Source organism: Grus americana, chromosome 5 (assembly GCF_028858705.1).
Source record: "Grus americana isolate bGruAme1 chromosome 5, bGruAme1.mat, whole genome shotgun sequence".
Classification (NCBI taxonomy): domain Eukaryota; kingdom Metazoa; phylum Chordata; class Aves; order Gruiformes; family Gruidae; genus Grus; species Grus americana.
In genome coordinates this window covers 42,143,508-42,166,057 of record NC_072856.1, presented here as the reverse complement: position 1 = coordinate 42,166,057, position 22,550 = coordinate 42,143,508, and the positions used below count along the sequence as shown (strand labels likewise).

The 22,550-nt window shown below is 38.8% G+C and overlaps 1 protein-coding gene across 6 annotated transcripts in view; it reads right to left on the bottom strand.

Moving 5' to 3' along the window:
• NPAS3 (neuronal PAS domain protein 3) overlaps window positions 1–22,550 on the bottom strand; it is a 631,693-nt gene that overhangs the window by 25,245 nt on the left and 583,898 nt on the right. For all 6 annotated transcript variants that reach the window (XM_054828470.1, XM_054828473.1, XM_054828471.1 and 3 more), the window contains 2 exons: window positions 7,072–7,265; window positions 1,289–1,395 (listed from right to left, as the gene is read on the bottom strand). In XM_054828470.1, the coding sequence (XP_054684445.1) occupies window positions 1,289–1,395; window positions 7,072–7,265 (301 nt within the window). The remainder of the gene's footprint in view (window positions 1–1,288; window positions 1,396–7,071; window positions 7,266–22,550) is intronic.

The following is a 22,550-nucleotide window of genomic DNA, read 5'->3' as shown; positions in this document are numbered from 1 at the left end:
CTTTCTTTATCATTTTGGGTAGTTGATTTTATTTTTTTCCACAGAAATGTATCTAGCCTGACCTTCTTATGCCAAATGCATTTTACCTTCTCGAAACTTCAGGGACTATTTGAAAGGTTTACAGAGCTTGATACTGTTGTTTGCTGCCAAATATTATCACAGAAGCTGTCCCTGTTCTCCTGCTTTCCAGTTGCAGTTGTCCTCCTATCTTCCCTTGCAGATCAAGCAAAGTACTTTCAGACTGAAGATTTATACAGCCTTCTACTGTAGTCATATGGTTTTGTAAAAGCTCATTAAATATGGCTGCATTTGGGTTGCTACCCTTTTATTAGAAAATGCTAGCAGGACATGGTGCGGGGGGGGGCAGTGTTATTAAAATCTGGGACTCTGAATTTAAGAGGCAGTTTGCAGATAGTCTTTTACATCAAGAAAAACACACAAGTCAATCATAAACGCAGTCAGTCACTGAAACTTCCAAAGAATTATCTGGCTTCACTGCAGGCACAGATAAATTAGAGATTATAGGCCTAAGTCTCTTTTCGCACCAGGGTAAATCAGAAGCACCATCACTGAAGTCAACAGATCTCAACAAGAAAAGAATTAGGCCCTATGGCTTTTAATAAGAGGAATACAAAGAGTTTAATTACAAGGAATCAAGCTGAAACTCCCTTCCCCCATAGGGAGACATATGCACATGCTCTCTGGTAAGGTTTGTCTCGTAACATTTTTTGTACTTCTGTTATCCTTATCCTGATCAGATGCTACGTGTGTGCAAATAACAGGGACTCAGATGCTACAGGGATGGGGGCCGTTTAGATGTTAATACACGAGGTGGTTAAAACACTGGTAGAGCTGTAGCTCAGTTTTGTTTCTGAAAAACCTGGAGAAACCCCAAATATGCTGCAGTTTTTGACCTCCATGTTATGAGTCAGAAATGTAAAACAAAGAGAGGAGTTCATTTTCTCTGCTAGGGAGGGAGTTTCTCATCTAAGCAATACCTCTTTGAAGGAGTAAAATAATGCACAGCATGTGTAAATGAACAGCTGCCGGAAACTCTGGTAATACAAATATAATTTTTTTATTTCCACATATATGAACAATCTTGTATGTCTATAAAAATAGTTGAAAATAAATCATACAAAAAAATCATATTTGAGCCACCCTCTATGAAACCTTATGACAAAAAAAGCAGGTGCAAGATGAAGACCCCAGTTGTGGAATATAAATAATAGTTCAGGAACAATCAAGTGTTGCACCAGATTATTTTGACAAAAATGGAAGTACTTACAGTCTAAGTGACTATGTCTGATGCCTTCCACATCTTCAGCATGAATGAAGTGGTAACATCTCTTCCCTACGATATCTACAGGGGTCAGATCCATGTAATCACTAATCCTAAAAAGGAAAAAAAAATACAGCCTATAATTCAAGAAAGAAAAGAATACAAGAACTGTCAAATGACTCAGTGAAATCTGCTGAAAAGTTTTTTCACCACTATAGTAATTTGAATGGAATATCTGTACAAACAAGATGTAGCCTTAAATAAAAAAAGAAAGAAAATGTTTTATAAAGAAACCTTGAAATCATTTTATCCATTTAAATAAGTGGAAAGTTAAATTCTAGTGCGTATTCTCCCTGTAGCATAACACCGAGACAATATAATTCCATGAAATTGTAAAGCATTAGCAACAATCCAAAATCCTCATTAAAAGACCAAGATGATTCAAGGTTACATAATAAAGTAAAAATGTGTTATGTTTATACCTAATGATTAGAGACACATTTCATTTCAACAGATTGGTCTTCTGTTGGGTATATTCATGAAAAAGCTCTTCAACCATTTCTTGGCACCAAGTCCAAACTGATATTTCAAGGGATATAATTTAAATGCTGAGACATACAGATGCCTCAGGGTGTTATCTTTTTTAGTCTAATTCATTTGGGAGCTCAGCTTTCACTCTGGGCCCTTTCAACTGGGACTTTGTTGTTTATTGCACACAGAAACTTTAAAATCTGTTCTGCAGACCTTTGTGTGCCTCTGTGTGTGTGTGTGTGTGTGTGTGTCTGCGTGCTTGTGTCTGTGTGTGTGTGTAAACTTCTGTCACGGAGTGTCAAGATGTCAATGTCCTTAAGTGCAGTGCAGAAAATAACAAAACAATTGGAAAATAGCTCGTTCACACAAGCATTTAAAAGTATGTCTGTTTGCTAGAAACAGAGTAATATTTTAGGGTTTGAAATATGCTGCAATGATGTGGGTTAAGCCCACTTTGCAATTGCAAGATATAATTGCCATCCATTTAAGGGAGTTGTAACAAACCCCAAACATCCTGATATAACCAGATAGCTGAAACAACTGCAGCGTGATCCTGAAGGAGGCCAGCGGGGAGGCTAAACCAGAAACCGAACTGTGTAGGTCTGAGGGGTTCCCAGCTGGCAGAGGGGGTGAACACAGCCACTGAGGCACTGACTCACAGAGCTGTGTTTGCCTGGGTGTCCGAGGCAGGGAGAATGCATAGACCAGAAAGACTGAAGGAGAATGGAAGCATTAGACAGCACTACAGCAGGACTGGTGGTTTGTCCCAATTAAAAAAAACCATGAAAAACATCACAGGTAAAGCAGATGGACTCAAATTTGCTAGTAAAATGTCAAATCAAGTTTAGCACAAAACACAACAGCCTTCTCCCACTTTCATGGCAGAGCATGTTGAAGGATGTGCACTTTCAAACAACTGCCTAGTAATCATAGCACTTAACTGAATGTGGGATACTCGTCTGAGTCAGCATCTCTGGAGGTATTTAAAAGACCTGACCTGTAGATGTGGCACTTAGGGACACTTGGTGGACTTGGCAGTGTTAGGTTTACTGTTGGACTTTATGATCTTAAAGGTCTTTTCCAACCTAAATGATTCTATGATTCTATGATATTAAGAAAAAGCTGTTTCAAACAGAGATATGAAGGACACAGGATTTTTTTTTTTAATGAAAAAAGAGGAAGAAGAAACAGAAAGAATATCCAGATGTATCAAAGGTACCAAAGATGGAAAAAAAATAATTCTCGTGGAGAAAAGAAAGAAATATTATAGTATATCTTAGAGCACTAGTTAGGGGACAGATCTTGTGGCTTCCAAGCCCTTCGACAAAATAAAGCAACAGCTTGATGTGTAGGAACTCGGTTGTGCTGAATACAAAGACCTGATCCTGTAAAACATAAGCACAAGCTTACGTTTGAGCAGATTGGTGGTTCCACTGACTTACAGGATTGTTAACATGACTGAAATTGAAAGGTAGATGTATGGTACAATGCTTTCCTGAATTAGGACCAAATTGTGCATGCATTTGCAAGCTTGAGGCTCTCTACAGAAGACTGTTTCTGCATATCCGAAGGAGCTATCTGCAACCACTGTCACGGTCAACAGGCCAAACCTCTTCCATTTGGAAAACACCATATTCACCGGGTTATTTGCCTTTCAGCATATATTAGCAGATATGGCTATAGCAGTCCACATTAAACTGGGCTATAGGCTCTCTCCAGATGGTCTTCAGTCACTAACTGTTGACACTGAAAATATACAGACTGATGCTGTACTCTAGAAGCAGTCTCTCTATTTTGCTTTTAGCTATTTATCACCATCTAAGATGATTTGTCCTCTGCAGGTGCTTTTCTTACTCCACTGACTAATAAAGAAATTCTAGACTATTTTAGACTATATGGTGAGGTTTAGATGACATGAATCCTACATTTGGAAAACAGACATGGATTAACATACCACATATTAGGCAACAAAATTGTACATCCCCATTTAACATTCTCAGAACAACATATTAGAAACAGTCAGTGTACTAGCTAACGGATCTTGTCTCAAAGGAAAGCTAACTGTTGGCTAGTTTGTGCACTGAGTCCAGGATTCTGATGCAGATCTCTTCATTCAGAGGAAAGTAACAAGATGCACCCAAAGACTTGAGTAATGTCAGTCCTGCTCCCTGCTGTTGCAAGCAGGCAACCACTTGGAAAACTAGGAGTACTATTGATCTCACCCCTGCTGATCCAATGGTCCACTGTGAGCATTCATTTCAGTTAAGTAGCATGGCTTCTGCTCCATACTCCTCACAGCTGCCAGTAACTCCCCATTGCTCCATAAATAGTGCTTACAGCTTCCCCAGCATGCATCCATTTTTCTGTGTTTTCATCAATGTTGTGCTTGCTTTACTGTGGCACCACAAAGAATTTCCCGCCTGCCCGCAAGTGCCAGGAGTCAAGCCCATATATTCAGGATGGGATACTTGTCTCCTTTTCTATAGTCCCAGAAGAGAGATTCCAACTTCCCTGACTCAGAGAATAGCCTTGGCAAATGCCCAGATAATTCACCTGACAGCTTCAATCAGCTGTTCAGTTAATTCCTTCCCTCCTTCTGTCCTTTCCATTCCTCCAGCTTTTACAGTCATATTCTGCTTCGTACTTGCTATGAAATCCAAGTCCTGTCAATCTTACTCCATTTTCCATCAGTGGAAATCCCGCTGCCTCAGTGAGCTAACATTCACCTCCCAGCCCTGGCAGAAGTGTTTCTACTATTTGAAATTCCTTTTATAAACTATTTTTAACACTGACACAGGGGCTTAAAATGGAACTATTGCAACATAAATTCAAGTACCATCATAGGCATTTTACCCTAGCATATGAGATAAAATCCATCATGAACAAGGAAAAGTTGCTTTATGATGTTGCCTTTACCTTAAAGAATGAAAAACATTAGTAAGCTCAAAACTTTCTTGCGTAAGTCAGCTGGCTTACCATAGTTCACCATGTGTTATCAGCTCTTTCTATGTGATTACCAATCAGCACTCCACATCTGATGCATTTTACGTTTTTCAGTGATGCCTTTCTCAGGCATTTGAAAGTTTTATTGCTACATGAACGTAAAGGGAAGGTCTGAGAAAAATGTTTAATTAAATAAAAACATATACAATTTAGGGCTCATAAAAATGCCAAACTGACGGTGGAGAAAGTATAAATCTTTCTAACACGGCCCACAAATTCATATCATACTTGACCTGATGGAATAGTTCATTTTTCACATCCATTTGATTCCTGGCTTCTTTATTGAGGTTGCCAACAAAGGTAACAGTAAGTGCAGGTGATTTTGTTAAAAGGAAACCTGTTCATTAGGAGCTGGATAGACACCAGCAACTCATCTCACAGAGGCCATTGAAGAGCTCTGCTGTGGTAGCAGCTTTCCATTACTACCTAGGTAGGTCACAGTCAAATCAAAGACCAAGGCAAAAGGTTTCTTCCAGATCCTACCGCTAATCCACAGAGCTCTTTCACCAGCTGCCAGATTATACAGAATCTGGATGCTCATCGGGTAGAATTACAGGCAAAAGCTCAACCCAAATTTAATACTGTTACCAGCTTTCTCTGTGACCTTGCGCAAGCCACTTTCTACAGAGCAGTTTTTCCAAGCTTAAAAATGAGAATAATATATTCTTTTTTAGATAATGCTTTGGCAGTGTAGATGAAGTGTTCTCTCTAATAGCCAAGTAATACTATTATTAATACTCCTGTGGCAGTTCAGCAACATGACAGCAAAGATAACCTCATAATTGAAATCCAAGATTATTTTAAATTGTTTAAGGCCCTGATTCAACTAAGCATTGGAGTTTACCCCTTTTTATAAAAGTTTATATTGATGTACTATCCTGTTCATAGGTATTCCATTATGACTGAACAATTATGATTGCTCTTATCAGAGAGCTTCCACTCTTAACTTAAAATATGCCATGGCTGCTGTCACATGAAAAGCTTGCATTAGTCATGTTGTTTGTTCCAGTTTTTGATGATAGGTTCCCTTGACAAAATTTCTTTTGGCTGCACTACCTTCTTTCTTCCTTTCCAACCTTTCCCCCACACCTCAGACTTCCATCAATGGATCCAAACTTCTTTATTGCTTATATCTTCCTTCTCAGATATTGTCACTCTGCTCTAAATACCGGCTCCCTGAGGGCACCAATAAGCCTTAATGGTCCTGACCAGCCCTCCTGGCGCCTTCCCCCACCCTGCCCACAGTCCATGACCCCATCTCAGCCCCATGGGGCTCCCCCTACCCTGCCCACGCCCAGGACCCCATCTCAGCCCCATGGGGCCATCAGCCCCTGCCCCAGCAATGTCAGAGCAGGACTGGTTTCCAGCTCCCCACAGTTCTGCCCGGCCATGGGCCCTGCCGAGCCGGGCCCATCCCACATCCCGAGGAGTCCCCAGGGAGGTGCCCCCTGCCCGGGGCTGTCCTGGTGTCCCCGGCTGCCCTGCTCCTGGCTGGGGTGGTGGGACGGGCCCTGGCTGCCAGGCCCTGCCCTGACAGACCCCCATGGGGAGCCCCCGTTGGTGCTGGCACCCAGCCCCCAGGGAGCAGACAGCTGAATTTAAATCCTATCTTCCACCTTCCTAGATCACTTGTCGCTATCACATCGAACATAGCCCCCCCTCAGCCAACTCCGCATCACCTGTTCCCATTTCATTGCTGTCTTTCCCAGTATGCCCTTAACCGATTTTATTCTACAGTTTTCCCACCTCTTACTGCAACAGATCCCACCTCTCTAGCCTACCATCTAGGCCATCTGTGCTTCTGTTCCACTAAACACTGAGCACGATGTGCTGTAATCTGCAAATTAGTTCAAAAATGAAAAACTTTAAAACTTCAGGCAGAAAGACTTGTGGAGGGGAGGAGGGGGGAGCATAAGGACAGCCATACAGGTCAGACCAACGTCTGTCTAGTCCCAAATCTTGTCTCTGAGAGGGACGGTGAGAGATTGTAAAAAGCAGGCACAGCTTAGAGGAACCCTTCCTGGTCTATCCTCCCCTATTCCAGCAAGATGTCCTGCAAATTATAGTTTTTAATTTACCTTTATCCTCTAAGAATGTAATGAAAATGAAGGTGATGACGATGAGAGTGAATTCAATGCTCTCATACAACACCAGGATGACAATGCAGAAATCACAAATTTCAAACTTTTTGCCAAGCCCATGGAACACAGAATACACACAGCTAAAACAAAGAAAAAAGGAGCTAAAAGCTGTACCTATTTTCACAGTAAATGATATTGAGGTCCATATTCACGCGAGTGACAAACATGTGGCAGTCAATCCTGACTTCATTAATTGTAGGAGGTGGCAAAGCATGAGCAACGACAACAAGTCCCATGATTTGGCTGGGTACTGTCCGTCCGTGGGACAGTGACACTCTCAGACGTAAGCGGCCTGTTATATGAATCACCTGGAAAATAAAAACAATAAAAGAAACCCCAGTGAATTCTGGATGCAACTGTGACATCAGTTTCTTTTAAAGGATAGCATTACTATTCCCTACAGACCACTTAACGCAGCCAAAAATTGTACTAAGTAACTGCCAGTATTAGTGTTAAGCTTATTAATATTGGCTGTCAACATATCCTATATGTCCTCATGGCAAAAAAGAAGACAAGAACATAACAGGCAAATGCTTGACATTCATCAAATAAAAACTTCAGAACTCCTGCGGTATTGATTTTTGTTGTGGTTGTTACAGAAAGAAAGCAGAAGAAAAAAACAATCTAGAAATTCAACAAAAGGGACAGGGGGATAAAACTGAAATAATGAAGGTAGAAATTAATAAAATATTAATTTTATAACATTTGGAGATTGAATATGAGACAAAAAGATCAGCAGTTTTGAAACTTTTCCAGAATGGATTTAATTGAATTGCTAGTCACCTACACCATGGAGACACTGCTCACAGCCTTGAATTACTTCTTTGTGGTTGGCAATTTGAGAAGCAACAGCCTAGAAGTGATCAACGAACTCAGCTGCAGGATGGTCGTATTGCATCCCTAGCAAGCTTTTTAAGAGCTGGTAGACATGCAAGGCCTTAGCCTAGTACACTATGTACGTATGGAGAGCTCTGGGGGTGGATGGTTTCTTTCCCTATTCACAAGATAATGCCAGAAGATGCCTGGGAGATCCAATTGCACCCCTGGAGAGAGAAATTCTAGAATGCTGTCTGAAATGGAGTAAGTTGAAACTCTGGGAAAAGAGTAATCCACCGCTTTCAGTTTTACTCCTTCAGGAGTTCTGTGGATAAATAAAGGTGTTGTTTTTTCCAATAAAATAATATAAATACAGCACCGATGCCAGGTATCAAACTGAAAATGGAAACTGCAGTTCCTGTACTCATGGATAAGAGAGCCATAAGAACTGGCAGTTGCAGGCTCTCCCAGATTTTCACCCTCAGAGTGTGTTATGACATCAACATGAAGAGCTACGACATCAACCTGAAGAGAAGGCTTCCAGGAGAGGGGGGCCCCTTTCACTGTGATCCCAGACTCACTACCCAGAGGTCAGAGATGTTGGTTGCTACCAAGTGCAGTTGAGGAGGTGACAGAGATGGGATGTAGTTATAAGTCCCCTCCTACTCATCTCACAGACAGCAGCCAAACTCTTTGCTTCTGATCTGAGATTGATTGTTAACAGAAAGTGAGAGAGAAGAAAATCTTTCATTAATAAGACTGCAAACCACAAAGTGTATCCAAATTCAAATCTACTTCATGCTAGCAGATTTGAGATCTAAGCCTTGAAGTTTCTCTTTTTTAACCTAATCATTAAAATATCTCCTTTTTCCACTATTTTACATGTCGACTCCAGCCAGTGTGGTGAATCTGAATGAGGAAAGTGATAGCTGCTGTGTTTGTCCATTTCAGTTGCAGGTTTCTGACCACCCACATTCAAAGTAATTATTGCCTAAACTCACACTTAATGCACCTTCCAAGGGCAAACTATTCTATGAATATTTGAAAACGTTCCTAAAGGCAAGGATGCAAAAACACCATTTAAAACACACTTTTTTTTTTTTTCTCAAGACCTCATTAACTAATGAAGAAATAGCTAAAAGAAATAGGATTAACTTCACAGGAGGGGCAGTAATAGTATATTTTGCTCCTTCTAGCTAGGCTTGCATATACATCTGCTTTTTATCATTATCTTTCTCTTTTTATCATGCAGTTTCAGCTTACTGCAAAAACTCAAATCTGTAAATGCTTGGAAAAATGCTGATGGATAACTAGTAATAATGTGAAAAATAATCTTATACTGAACATGCTATGCAAAAAGTCTTGTTGTTCTGTTGTTTTTTCATAAGAGTCCTTATGCTAATGTTTGAAGTTGGCACTATCACTTGAGGGAATTTTTAAGATACATCATACTTAAAATCCATTTATCTCTTCCTTGTATTTTCTGAAACCTCCATGTGATTTGCAGCTAAATATCAACATGATTTGTTTTTGAACAACTCTCTGTTCAGTCAGCACCTCACTTCTTCTGATTCCTCATCCGAAATACACCTCAGATGTAGTACTACCCCAAGAGACAGTTCCAAACCTGCTAGACCCACCATATATTAACACTGTTCAATTTCAAGAGAGTTTGCTTCCAGATGCAAATTATTTAGCTTGTGCCTAGCTCTATCCTGGATCAAAACATGTTCTAAATCCCCATGTGAATTCAAATTTTAGGGGTCAGCACTCAATTGCATTCTGATTCTGTACACTGGGAAATGTACAGCAAACTGCCCATCAGTTCCAGTGCCTGTGTGCCTCTAAAGAAACTATTTCCATGCCTGAAAACCCTTTCTATGACAACATTAGTCAAACGCACCAAGTGGGAAATGTAATTGGTAGTAAAAAACAATTCTAACTGTCATGACCTTGTCTACATTGTGAGTATTGCCACTTTTAACACTGGTTCATTTGAACTGGGATTAGGGGTGATAGGAATTATAGGGTCAATTATCTCCGGTAGCTAAAATTAATCTCTTTATAATTCAATCCCATAGCACTAGTCTATCATATCCTAAAGCAGTATTATGACTTTAATGAAGCTAAATTGCAAGAATAAACTGTTTTATGAAGGACAATACTTGGATGCAGATGTAAATATTTAACAAAAATTTGCTAGGAACATTCTGAAAATCAGAAGTAAATGCAGCTCTTCTGTGCAGTTTTCTTTATAAATGCTTTCTTCTGAAAAGTATGCAACAGTCCAAATCCATCTTTAAACTATCATTGTCTTCTTTCTAGTAATGCTGTATGAATAGACTTGCACACTTACATGTCACAGCAAGAGAAGACAGTGATACCGTGTTCTACCCATTACAAAAAGGTGGGTGAACGCTGTACTCCTGATCACAGGGATCATCAGAAACTTTGTATGTCAAGAGCTGTACAGATTTCCCCAAAGTTCCTCCATCTACCTCCTAAATGAAATTAGTAGCAAGACTCCCTTTTTACCCTAATGGGAGCTGGACTGGGTTAACAGTTTAGAGACTTTTTTGCTTACAAACTGTTCATTGGCAGGTGTTGTAACTCGCATGATGACTTCCTCCTATAGAAGCAGATGGAAATCTTATGCTCAAAATAAACCCTGTGACCTGATCTAGATCAGGATTTGACATAGGTCATTCTGACCTGTGTTATTGCTTGTAGTGTAACCTAGTCGTATAATAGTTATACTTGGATAGACAGGTGGGTGAACCAAAGAGCATTCTGTAACAGTAAAACTTTTAACACTATGAAATGAAAATAACACATACGCTGGTGTAAAGATGTCATGCTGAAGCAAAACAAATACTATAAAAATCTTCTGTACTGTTTAATTGCTTTGTTAAAAAAAAATCTAAATCAACTTTGCCTGACACTCCAATATTGAAAAAACCCAACCATTATTTGGCTTTTATTTTTAGCTGATTAGAAAAGGGATTTGCAAAATATTGTAAGTACATGTAAACACAGTTTATGAGTGTGGGAGTGTTAACAAGCCACATTGCTTGGACAAATATATATTTCTTTTCCCTGCCATATGCTCTCTTTAGTCATCTGTTAGCGATAAGCACTTAGATGTGCTCTACTAATGTCTACTCATTATAAACAAGCACATCACAAAGACCTTGATAAAACCTTCCCTCTGTCAATACTTAAGGAAAGGAAAGCCCAGTGATTGAAAAACACATCTGGAACCTGCTCATCATCCTTTAAAGCTAAATCTCACCTCTGGAGATGGAAATACTTTCTTTGTCAAAAGACATCTTTAAATATTACATCCATTTTTTCACAGACATGTGATGTCAGCGTAAGGACATGCATTACCAGAGGCTATAAAAACCTGCAAGCATGAAAAATCTGTGAATTTCACCTTTCAGATGTCTCTGTTCTTCAAAACTTAAACTTCCATTAGAAAGAAATTTCTAAACTATTTCTTTTGTTCTCTGTGTAAATCACTATGCCAATTTATTATGGGACTGAAACCACAGCACTGGCTGGAGTGCTCCCTCCACCTCATTTCTCTTAATGAGATACTAAATTTGAAGCCTTAAAATTATTGCTTAGACCCAAATTTTGAGAAGACATTCATGTATGAAAACATCCTAATTTAGTTTGTGTGCCTAGATATTTATTTAGCTGTCTTACAAACAACTCACACATACATTTATCCCCCTTTACAGAAGCAACTGTGATTCTAAAGGATATATGTATTTGTTTTGGTCTCTCAAAGGTGTTATTTTATACTTCCAAAATCAACACCTAAATCTTTAAAACACAGTTAATTTGAACTGCTAAGATGGCTGAAGAAACATCTTACAAACTGTAGCCATGTTCTTACATTTTTCTTTCAAAGAGTTGTGTGCTCCTTCACTCACAGATACATGGACATGCATCTCAAAACCTGCCTGTGACACTGGCGAGACAAATGTTTTAACACTCCACAAGGTAAAAGGTTTTTATATGGTTTCAGGTGATTTCTAAGCTAAGCCCGAACATTTGGAAACAGGCTTTCCTCTGGACTTTTCAGAGGAAACAGAGTCTACTGTCACATTGATATCTTAAAGGTTTTCCTTTTCAGACATAAAATACATCCATGCCTACCAACCTAAACTTCAGTACCACAGTTCTCTTCTTTCCTCCCTGTAACCCACTGTGGTCACTACAACATTTCTATTTGCTTATGTTTTCTCATGGTCAGAAGCCATTTATTTCTGGGGTTCCACAGCCCATCCTCATTGAGACCAAAGCCTGCTCTTCCAGTCTTCAGGAAAGCTTTAAGAAAATACATCACTTGCCTGTACTTATCATTCAGCAGCAGTTGGGATCAGAGAGGTCCAGTAAGGCCTTGCGTTTGCAGTTCCAGTAATAGTTGCATATCCCATTCTCAGACTTACTGCATTTCTATAAACACTGCACTATTCCTAACGGGGGGTCCCATGGAACATGACATTCTGGTGTTGAAAAGGAGTGAGCCGCTACAGCTGCAATATGTTGGAACATCCCACATATGCAGCAAGTTTGACATGTCCCACATGCATCCAACTCGCTGTACACACACGGATCAATTCTCCATCATGTGTTCGGTTAGCTTAACACACAGAGGACACATTGGACTTGCAGCACGAGCCATGTAAAGTAGTTTGCACGTGCCCAGCAGCCACTCTTGGGGATTCCTCCATGTCTGGAAACCTGATCTATCACCCCTCTGATAATGAAGTTGTGAAAGGTAAAGTTTGTAGATGTATGGTCCTGTTGTATCAGTGTTAAATATACTATCTCTTTTCATCTAGAAAATAACCATCATATCATTTTTTCCCTTGTTAACATCATCCATCTCCAACTTCGTATCACCTACCTTTTCTCTTGGACAGCATAACAGAATAACATGTCTACTTACAGCAATTGTTCTCAACTCTTACTTGATTCAGAAGTTTGCTGCTTCAGTTTTAGCCTTGAAAAAGTGCTTGTATGCTGAAAAACCTGTTTGTTTTTTCCTGACTACAGTAGTCCATCTAATAAAAGATATTGCTTCTGCACACACACCTTATCCTATTATATTAAGTCCACACCAGAACAGAGGAAACTAATAGTTAGGACAGCTGTCAGCGAGTCATTCTGAACCATGGTGGATAAAAAAAACCCAAGAAAACAAAATAAGAAAAAAAAAAAGAGACTAGGCAGTAATCCATGACCCCTGAGAAACAGCTTTGTAAGTAAAATGCAGTCAGTCTTAATTCAGTTATGCACTGAACACTACCTGAACCACTGTTAAGAGTTGTGGTCTTGAGCACCCATTCAAAGAATACGAGTCTGATTTCAAGGAGGGCAAACATTATTCCTAACACATACATAGTTTCAAGGTCAATAGCCTCTTTTACATCTACAAGTACATTTCAAATCCCCTCAAATACACCTGCAAAAGACAGTCTGAAAATGGAAATGGTATTTACATTTAAACTGCATATTTGGTCTCAGGACGTATTTTACTGTTAAAAAGTCAATACTAGTTTTTGGAGACACCCTAGGCTTTTCCCATCTTTCTTCTGATATCACTCCAAATAATAAGATTCAAAAGCTATTTTGCTGCTTAAAACAGTCAGAGGCAGAATTTAGGCTAATCCTAAGGGGTTTAAAAAAAGTATCCTTGTGAGGCCTCAAGCTCATTGGGTGCTTAAAGACAAGCATCACATGAGAAACATCCTGGCTTGGCAGGCTCAGTTCATAGCTCTTGCTCAATCCCTAAAATGACCTGAGCAGAGGATATTTATTGCATATGAGGAATGTTGAGACCAGCAGCAAGCACAGGCACTTTCATTCAAGTGCACCACAGGGAACAGCTGCTCTTCTGCGTAAAAGTTAGTGTTTTGAGCACTCACGCAAAAAGCTGCTTGTTCCTCAACCTCAGGATGCAAGACAACCTCTTATCTCCCACTTGCCTCTCACAAGGTGATAAACTAAAGGAAAAGGTATGGGGACAGCTTTCTATCTCTCCAAAAAAGTGAAGATGAAACAAGAACCTGACATTGCCTTGCCCATATTACGTCTATCACATGAAGCTCCATGATCTGGACGTGGCTAGGTCAGGGTTATCTAAAGAATAAACTACAACTTCTCTGTGGGAGTAAAGGAAGACTGTTGTATGACAAACAAGCTGCCATTAAAAAAAAAAAAAAAGGCATTTTCAAGAGTGTACAATAGGTTGTTTTTCAAAAGTTATCAAATCTTAATATCCTGGTAAATGAACAGCAGACCAGAGGTTGCTCAAGAATAATTAATAAAAATATATTTGCTACCAATATTTTTAGATCCTTTAGATTAACATTATTAGACCCTCAATTTATGGCTGATTTTTCATTCTGTTACATAACAGCATTTCCATTTTATTACTTGGGGTAATAGGTTAGCAGTTATTGTTTAGTATGGCATAGCACAGTGTCCTGCACTGGATATGAACACATAAAAATCTTTATCACCACGATGGCGCTCATGTCAGAATTCTGAGTCTTGCATTGGCATTCATTGCGGTAGTAAAAGTTGAATGATCAAGACCCTCCATTCAAAAGCATATTTGTATTGTAAAATATGTTATCATGTCTTCCTTTCCTCTGTTGTGATTTTTCTTTTTAAATTGCAATGGATTAGCAAACTGGTTTTCTCTGAATAAAAAATGTAGTAGACCTGCCACTCCTGAAATCAGCCTCATAATATAAGCTCAGGAAATACTGTGTTGAGTCATTATACATTATAATTTTTGATTTATTTTGCTTTATACAACTGCAAAGGTTTCCGTTTTCATAATCAGCCCCTGCAATAAGAGCTCCAAATATTCTACTATATATTAAATACATGCAGTGTTAGTAATTCAACATGCCAGGTTTTATTTTAATACCTTTGAACCCTTTTCCTTTTTAAGCTCTCTTATTAACAACTCAATCAATCAACACAGCGTTATTTTTTCATAATCCAAAACTTACAAGCATTTGAAGAAGATCAACATTAAAAAATGGAAAAAGAAGAAACTAAATGAAATCACCACACTGCAACCTGAAAAAGTAGCCATAAAAATTGGTTTTACAACAGAATACTTTTTGAAGTAATTGGCACAAAGACTGTTCTAGTGCAGATTGCTGCAAGAGCGCTCTTGGCAAGAACATCATAAGCACTAGCAAAACTTTAATATGCTCAAACAGCCAAATACAAACTGACACCAGGAACCCATGTGTGGCAACAAACAGGAAAAAATAAAGTATCTCAATTTAATACAAGCCTACATACAAAGGGATCAATTTTTACAATTCGTGGTTTAGCATACAATACAGCTGTCCTCAGAGTGAATATAGAGTAGCTATACATAAGAAATTAGAATTATCAATTCGGGGGAATTTCTCAAGAGTCCTTTTGATATGTAATACAGCAAATATAATGACTAAGAAACCAGACATCAATGCATTAAATGAGATCAGGTTGAGATCTATTTAGAAAAGACAGGTTTAAGCTGGAAAAAGAATCTCTTTGATATGACCACCAGAGCAGACCATTTGCAGAAGGATTCAAGATGAGCAGATTTACCCTTGCATATCTGCTTGCTTCACAGCTGCTTTTAAATATAAACTCTAAAATATCTAATATTGAGTTATTGCAGAATTAAGTCTTTATAGTAAAAAGCGATTAAGAACCTGGGATTTTCTTATACTTCTAGCAAATGTTATAATGGATTTTGTATGTTGAATTCGGAGGAATAAATGAAACACAGTTAATTTAAAATCTAGCTAATGTAACTCACTTATTTCAAAATGATCTGTTATAGAATCTGGCTGCTGCTGGTCTAAGCTAGGAATCTGGAATGCCTCAGAATTTTTGGTAGTCTGCATCCCTGATTTATGGCCAATACCTTATTTAACCCTGAAATTCAAAAGATAGCTCCACTTTAACAGATTTTCCACTGCAAATCCCTTGGTGTTCAAATGTGTTGCATTTTTTTTCCTCAAGGAATGTTTGAAGTCCCCTTTAAAAATAATGCCTTGAGGATATTTTTCCTTAATACTATTTAAAGAAAGTTGAAAGCATTTAGCTATTGAAGTGTGCAGGGTTCTAATAAAGGAATTGTCATCCCTGCCCATGAGCAAACTCTCTTGGAGCTCACTATTCCAGAAATCTGGTTCTCCTGCCAGCAGTAAAAATTAAACCTGAAAAAGGACTTTTGTTGCATCAGTTCCAATGCAATTTATCAGAGTATTGGGGGTGGTGGAAACTGGCTGCATCATTTTGCAACAGAAAGGGTGGAAAGGTTTTTTAAAAAATTTAGCCTGAATTCTATGTCAGGGCAACCAAATCTTGTTGCACTAAAGACAACCAATAATAAGTATTCTTCAGATGCACTGTCTTTATTTCTGTCTTTGGAGGGAGAAGTAAAGGTGGTTTGGGTTTTTTTCCCCCTACTGTTTTATTTGATGTAGTTCTTAGCAGTCCAACAATTACCTTAGGTGAATCTCTGCACAGTGAGCAAGGACTAGATAAAACAAAATATCTGATATTAATGCATTTTTCACACACAGAGAGAAAAAAATGTAGAAAATGCTGGATTCCCCAACTTAGCCTTGATTAAGATAGTAATGTTTATGTTCTACTCCAGCTCTCCACCTGGAGTTGCAACCCTAGAATTCATTCTGAAGTTAGTCAAGAAATGTCACATTCACTCTTCCTTATTTTGTGGCTAAATGGGTGGAAAGATCTGAGGTTTTCTCATAGTAAAGCAGGGACACACTATGAAAAAGGCTGAGAGCTACTATTTGAATGTCATTAATATCAAGGTTCCTCTGCTTCTGCTAACGGTGTCTGGTACAGGCTCTTACACAGAGAAGCAACCATTTTGTTGATTTTAATGCTTGCCTGGCTTCCCCTAGCATGGCCCAGTTTCTGCTGGCTGCATACAAACCCACAAGTTGCACTGAAAGATCCTGGACAACAGAATGTGTGAGCTTTCCCGCAGAACACCACAACCGTGACAAAAGCAAAGGTGGACATGGGCAAAAAAAGATTAATTTCCCATAATTATTAATATGCTTTCACCTTCCTCCCATCAATGACGCTTACATGAATCTAAACTAAAAGTTTTCAATTTAGAAGGGGACAACATACAGCAAAGTAAATGAGCTGATTTTATGAAAAATACAACCGTGAATTTCAGAAAAGCTGCTGCAGGTGGCTAGTAATGCCTCCACATCCAGATGGTGAAAAGGGATGATCATAGGATGGGAGGCAAGAGTCTTCTGGCATGTCTGCCAGCATCTAGTCTCAGTAGTTCTCTGAGTTCTCCCTGGCTGTGCTCAGCGTTATATTTGGACAGTTTTAAATAGGTCTCACATGGTCCTGATAAAGAAAGTAGCTGGCATTCAAACTGCAAGCCCCAAGCCCTAAAGTGGCTTTACGGAGACTGGCTGTAGGAGAAAGCTAGGACACACCATGACAGCCCTTCCAGAGAAGCAACTGTGTGTCCTTAAGAGCAGCTGCAGCAGGTCATACCAAAGGCCTGGTGAGATCAGCATCCTCAATGTGTCACTCAGGCTGACTCAGGGAGAGCACCAGCCTAGGCCAGCATCTAACGGCATTTCCCTTGTGTATTCATTCTCCCAGCACTTCTCCAGGCAGAGGCACGTTCTTTGGCAGGCTCTTGGCGTTCATAGTGCCCTGTGGCAATGAGTTGCATTGTTGAACTCTGGAATCGGTAAAATACCTCCCTTTGTTTGTTCTGAATTTCGCATTTACTACTTTAATTTTGTTCCCCACCCTACATATTGAAAGACTGCAGAAAATTATACCCCTCTATAAACTGCTGTTTTCTATCATGTGCCTCCATAGTCATCTTTCTTCCAAGCTGAATCTCCTAGGTATATTTTAGCTGTTCTACAATGTTCATCAGTGCTGTCACTTTTTTGCTGTTCTATGATCTTCAGTTTGAGATGAAGTGGGATAACAAGTGCACAAGTATTCAAGATAAAGGGAAAACATTGATTTATACAGTGGTATAATGACATTTTCTGTTTAAGTTTTAATGTCTTTCCTAATAATTTCTTAGCACTCTGTTTGTTTTCTGACCACTACTGAGCACCAAGCTGTTCCCTTCATAAACCTCCCATTACAACTCCAAGGTATCTCCTCTGAGCAGAAACAGCTGGTTCAGAGCTCTTCATTGTATATATAGAACCAGGATTGTTTTTTCCCAGAGGTGTTACTTTACATTTACCTGAACTGAATTTTATCTGCTATTTTATTGCCCTTTCACACAGAATCATGAAGTTCTTGTGCTGCTTTTCACATTAGACTTACATTTTTACAATCTAGTAAGCACTGTAACTTTCCTACTCACCTTGGTTTCCATTTAATTTATGAATATGTTGAGAACCAAAGGCCCCAGGGACAGCAATCTCTGTGCAAAAGAAGCAGTGACCACTTAAATTGAGAAAACTGACCATTCTTGGCTTTGAGGGTTTTTGTTTGTTTTTTTAGCTCTTTCTTATCCATGAGAGGATCCTCCTTCTTTACTGGCAGCTTAATTTCTTTCAAACTTTTGGTCAGGGACGGCACTGGTTCCCATGCTGGAAATGCATCTACTCTGTATGAAATGGAAATCCCCTGTAGACACGCTTGCCTGAGAAAGCTTCACAAAAATAGTTGACTTTTCCTTGACATATTTACTCAGATGCCTACCGATTCTATTTTTATTTTTATTTCAGTAGAAGTGTTCTAGGTTATGAGCTCTCTTGTGCTAAGACACAAGGAATGTGTTGCCTACTGTTCACACTAAGCACTGTAAATTGACATATATGAAAGGAACATGTATACTAGGAGACATCCTTCCTGAAATAAATGTCTGTATGACTTTCTGCAAAATATGAGAATGAGTATACAGACTTATTTTGCACAATTCTGTGAAATGCAATGAAACAATACTGATAAAAGGAGACATACAAACTGTGTGTTCAGTGGCAGTGATAGCAATAGGACATAAATGTTTGGATCTCAGGCTGGAGCTCCTTTCCAGACACATGACCTGTAAGCCTCCAGTGCCATCCTAAGCCTCTCCTGAAACCTTTGAAGAATGTGAAAATATAAATATATACTTTCAATCAAATAAAATTTGCCCAGAAATATTCAGTGATGAGATCTGTTTCATGTCAAACCACCCCAATTTTGCACAAGATTTGTGACCCAAAATTAAGTCAATTTTGTGGAGAGGAGGGGTTTTGTGGGTATTTCAAGAAACTGTACTGTCATTGCTAGCTGAAGTCCACCCAAACAAGGTATGTGATTTCTCTTTGAAGAAGAAACTTTTTTTCCACTTGGAGATGGATGGTCTTTGCAAAGCTCTGACCTTCTCCTTGACAGCTACAAATGGACTACTATTTATGATTTGTTTCTATAATCCACTTAATGTAGCAAGCTAGATTATAGATAGCAATTTATTTGTAAAAATCATAATAAACCAGCATTGTTTTAAATGCCAGATGTGGATAAATGGGGAGCAAGAACTGATGAGACAAGATTCGTGTTCTTGAATCCACACTGAAGAATTATGGCAGCCTCTTGCTTTATCTGCATTGGAATCAATTTCCTAATTTTTAATTCACTGATTTTCTGTTGTTTGCTTAACATTTATTAATTGATTGTCATACTCATGCAATTAATTCAAAAGTTGGCAAGTTTAACATGCAGAGATTAATTTTCTTTTACTAACCCATGACCTAGAATACTTTTTGTTTTAAAAAAACAAACCAGGTTACCCAGAAATTACCTTCTCATCAATCACACTTATAAATGAGATACAGTAGGGGTGTTGCATGTCATCTGTCAATCCACACTGAATCCTTCCTTATATTTGACTAACTTTTTCTATGTAATTCAATAAAAAAAATTAGGACAGCTCTGTCTTTCACTTACTGCAGCCCTAACCAAAAGTCAGTTTGAACACCTAGGACTTATCCTCTGCAAGGCTGGGAATCTCTCATTTAAGAGTATGATGCATCTCAGGTCGTATTGAAATAAACGGTATGTCTGCCCCATCAACCAGTGGTCACAGGATCTGCACCTTCACAACAACCTTCAGGTTGCTCAGCTGTCAAGTGTTTCTCATCTGGGATGAGAGCCATTCATTTGCCCTTCATGTCACACTCATTTATGATGGCTGAAATGTTTATTCAGAAGGGGAGTAGAGATAATGAGCAAGGTTTCTTTGCTCTTGGTTACCAAGGGCTATTCACAAGACTTCAGACTCGCTCACTGTGTTCCTCATTGCAACACAAAACAGCAGAGAGTGAGAGAAAAAATAGTGTTTCCAACTCTTGTTATTTTATTATGACTTTCACCATATTTGGTGTTTAATTGAAAGCCTGGGCTTCTGTGTCTTTTCTCCCCAGTGTGTCGCTCAGGCTGCTGCTGTAAACTGGACAAATTGAGAAAATAGACTTTTTTATAGAGAGAGGAAAGGAATATGCCTTAGACAATGGGTTTCTTTGTGGCCCAGATAAGGCTAGAATGCACCCAAGCATTTTGATCTCAAAATGAGGATTTAATATCTCTCACAGACAATACAGAGATTCAGATAAATCTGCAGAGTTAGGTACAAGAAGATGCACAGAATGAATTCAGAACTCGATGTGGACTGTAAGATACATGAGTGTGCAAGCTGTGATGCATGGAAGTGCTGCAGGGCTTGTAGGAACCCAACCCAGACATTTATTTATTTTTGCACAGAGAATAAAACATGGCTTTGTTTCTCTCTCCTGTAATGTTGGGAAAACTATGTAGAAGGAAACTTTAGTCTTTTCAGCATTTGAGTTAAAATCTGAAGTTAGCTCTTCATGTAACAACTAAGGGCAGAACGTGTATTTACATTCACATATGCTTTAATCACATGACCAGCCCACTGATTTAGTGGGACTAGATCCATGGTCTATTTGCAAAATAAGAGTCTAAATGATCTTGGCATTCACTGATAAGATTGTGAGAAAAGTACACAATATTTAACAAATCAAGATCAGGGGGTTCCTACAGAATGTAATACAAATCTACAAGACTACTGTGAAAAGCGCTAGAACAGTGTCTTTTTGATGGGTTTTAAAACCATCCTATGGAAATCTTTAGCAAGCACATAAATTCTCTGTTAAAATCTATGGGATTGTTAAAGGTACCTGGAGAAAAGATGCCATATCATTCTTGTTAGCCTGGCAGAACTTTTCAGTAAAGAAAGGGAAATAGGCTAGGAACATACGTAAATTTTGGAGACTTTTATATATTTTGACCTGGTGAGACATTAGTAGCCCACTGCGCATCGATCTACACCCCTATGAAATCGAGTGATGCCTGATACTGCTTAGACCATGTAAAACAGCTCAGGATTTGGCTCATTATCCTGTTTAAGTCACTTCTATTATAATTTCTCCTGTTTTGTCATCCACTTACGCTGAGCACCTTCCCTAAATCTCAGGTGAAATCCACAGGACACTTTGTACAAACACGTGTTTCGAATAATTGACTGTCTGGTTTAGCTGCTAAATTTAAAGCAAGCCAGGGCTATGGCACTGTATATTTTGATGGATATATTTTCTGGCTTTGTGGGGTATTGGCTGCATGATCTGATAAAAACTGAGGCTAAATGAACTCTACAATTTGTATTCCTACAGCCACAAGCTTATTGGCTTGGTTTTTTTTTTCCTTGGCTCTGTCTGTAAGGTTCATTACTTACAGTTACTGCAGAATCAATTTGAAATGGCCAAAATCAGTGATGGAATTTATAGCACAATAAACGTACTGCCATACAAGTGCTGTTACACATGAAAGGGCCTCGGAATATTCTTTTCAGCAATCTTTCTACATAGCAGAGTGTTCTGTTTTTATCAATTTAACGGAATCATCACAGGCATATTCTGAGAGGTGTAATCCTGACAGCTACACAGCAGATTTTCTCTGAGGCAGATATTTTTACAGGAAAACAATATTATTGATAAAATCTTAGCATATCAGAACACAGAAAAGAAACTGAACACATCTTTTTCATTCTCCACATCAGGCATTTGCAGTTCCATTTCACAAAAAAACCCCACCCTGAACCAGAAAGAGTTTATGAAGAAAGCATTCTCACACTCCTTGAAAAATATGTTAATTAGTTATCAGTTTAGCAACCCTGAAATATAGAGTAAGCGTACATGGTGGGCACTATGGTGTGTGGAGAACGTGGAGGGCACTTGAAACTAAAACATAAAGTATAGCATCAGTAGTTGCCTATTTACAAAGTTTATAAAGATTTACATTTCTACTTAGTCTATTTTTCTTTCCAAGTGTCTCTATTATAGACATCTCATATATTACACCATTTTGAAGCACAGAAAGTTTTAACTTTAGTATGATGCTTTGTGAAAAAAATACAGAAAAGACAGATGGCAGGCTGTCCTCCCCAAAACTCAATTTCATAATATGCATGTGATTGCTAATAGGCAGGCACTAAAAAACAATTTTCCTTGACGGAGAAGAGCTGATAAATTGTCAACATAAACTTTGTCCGTGGTTGCTCCAGTGATCTAAAGCTCTTCTGTGAGTTTTGTACCATCAAAGACTGCATCTTACAACCATATCAAAATTTATGAATGCATATGACTATAAAGTGACTGAAAACAACCCATAATGCATGTTTGTGTATTGTGAATCAGCTCCTTGCT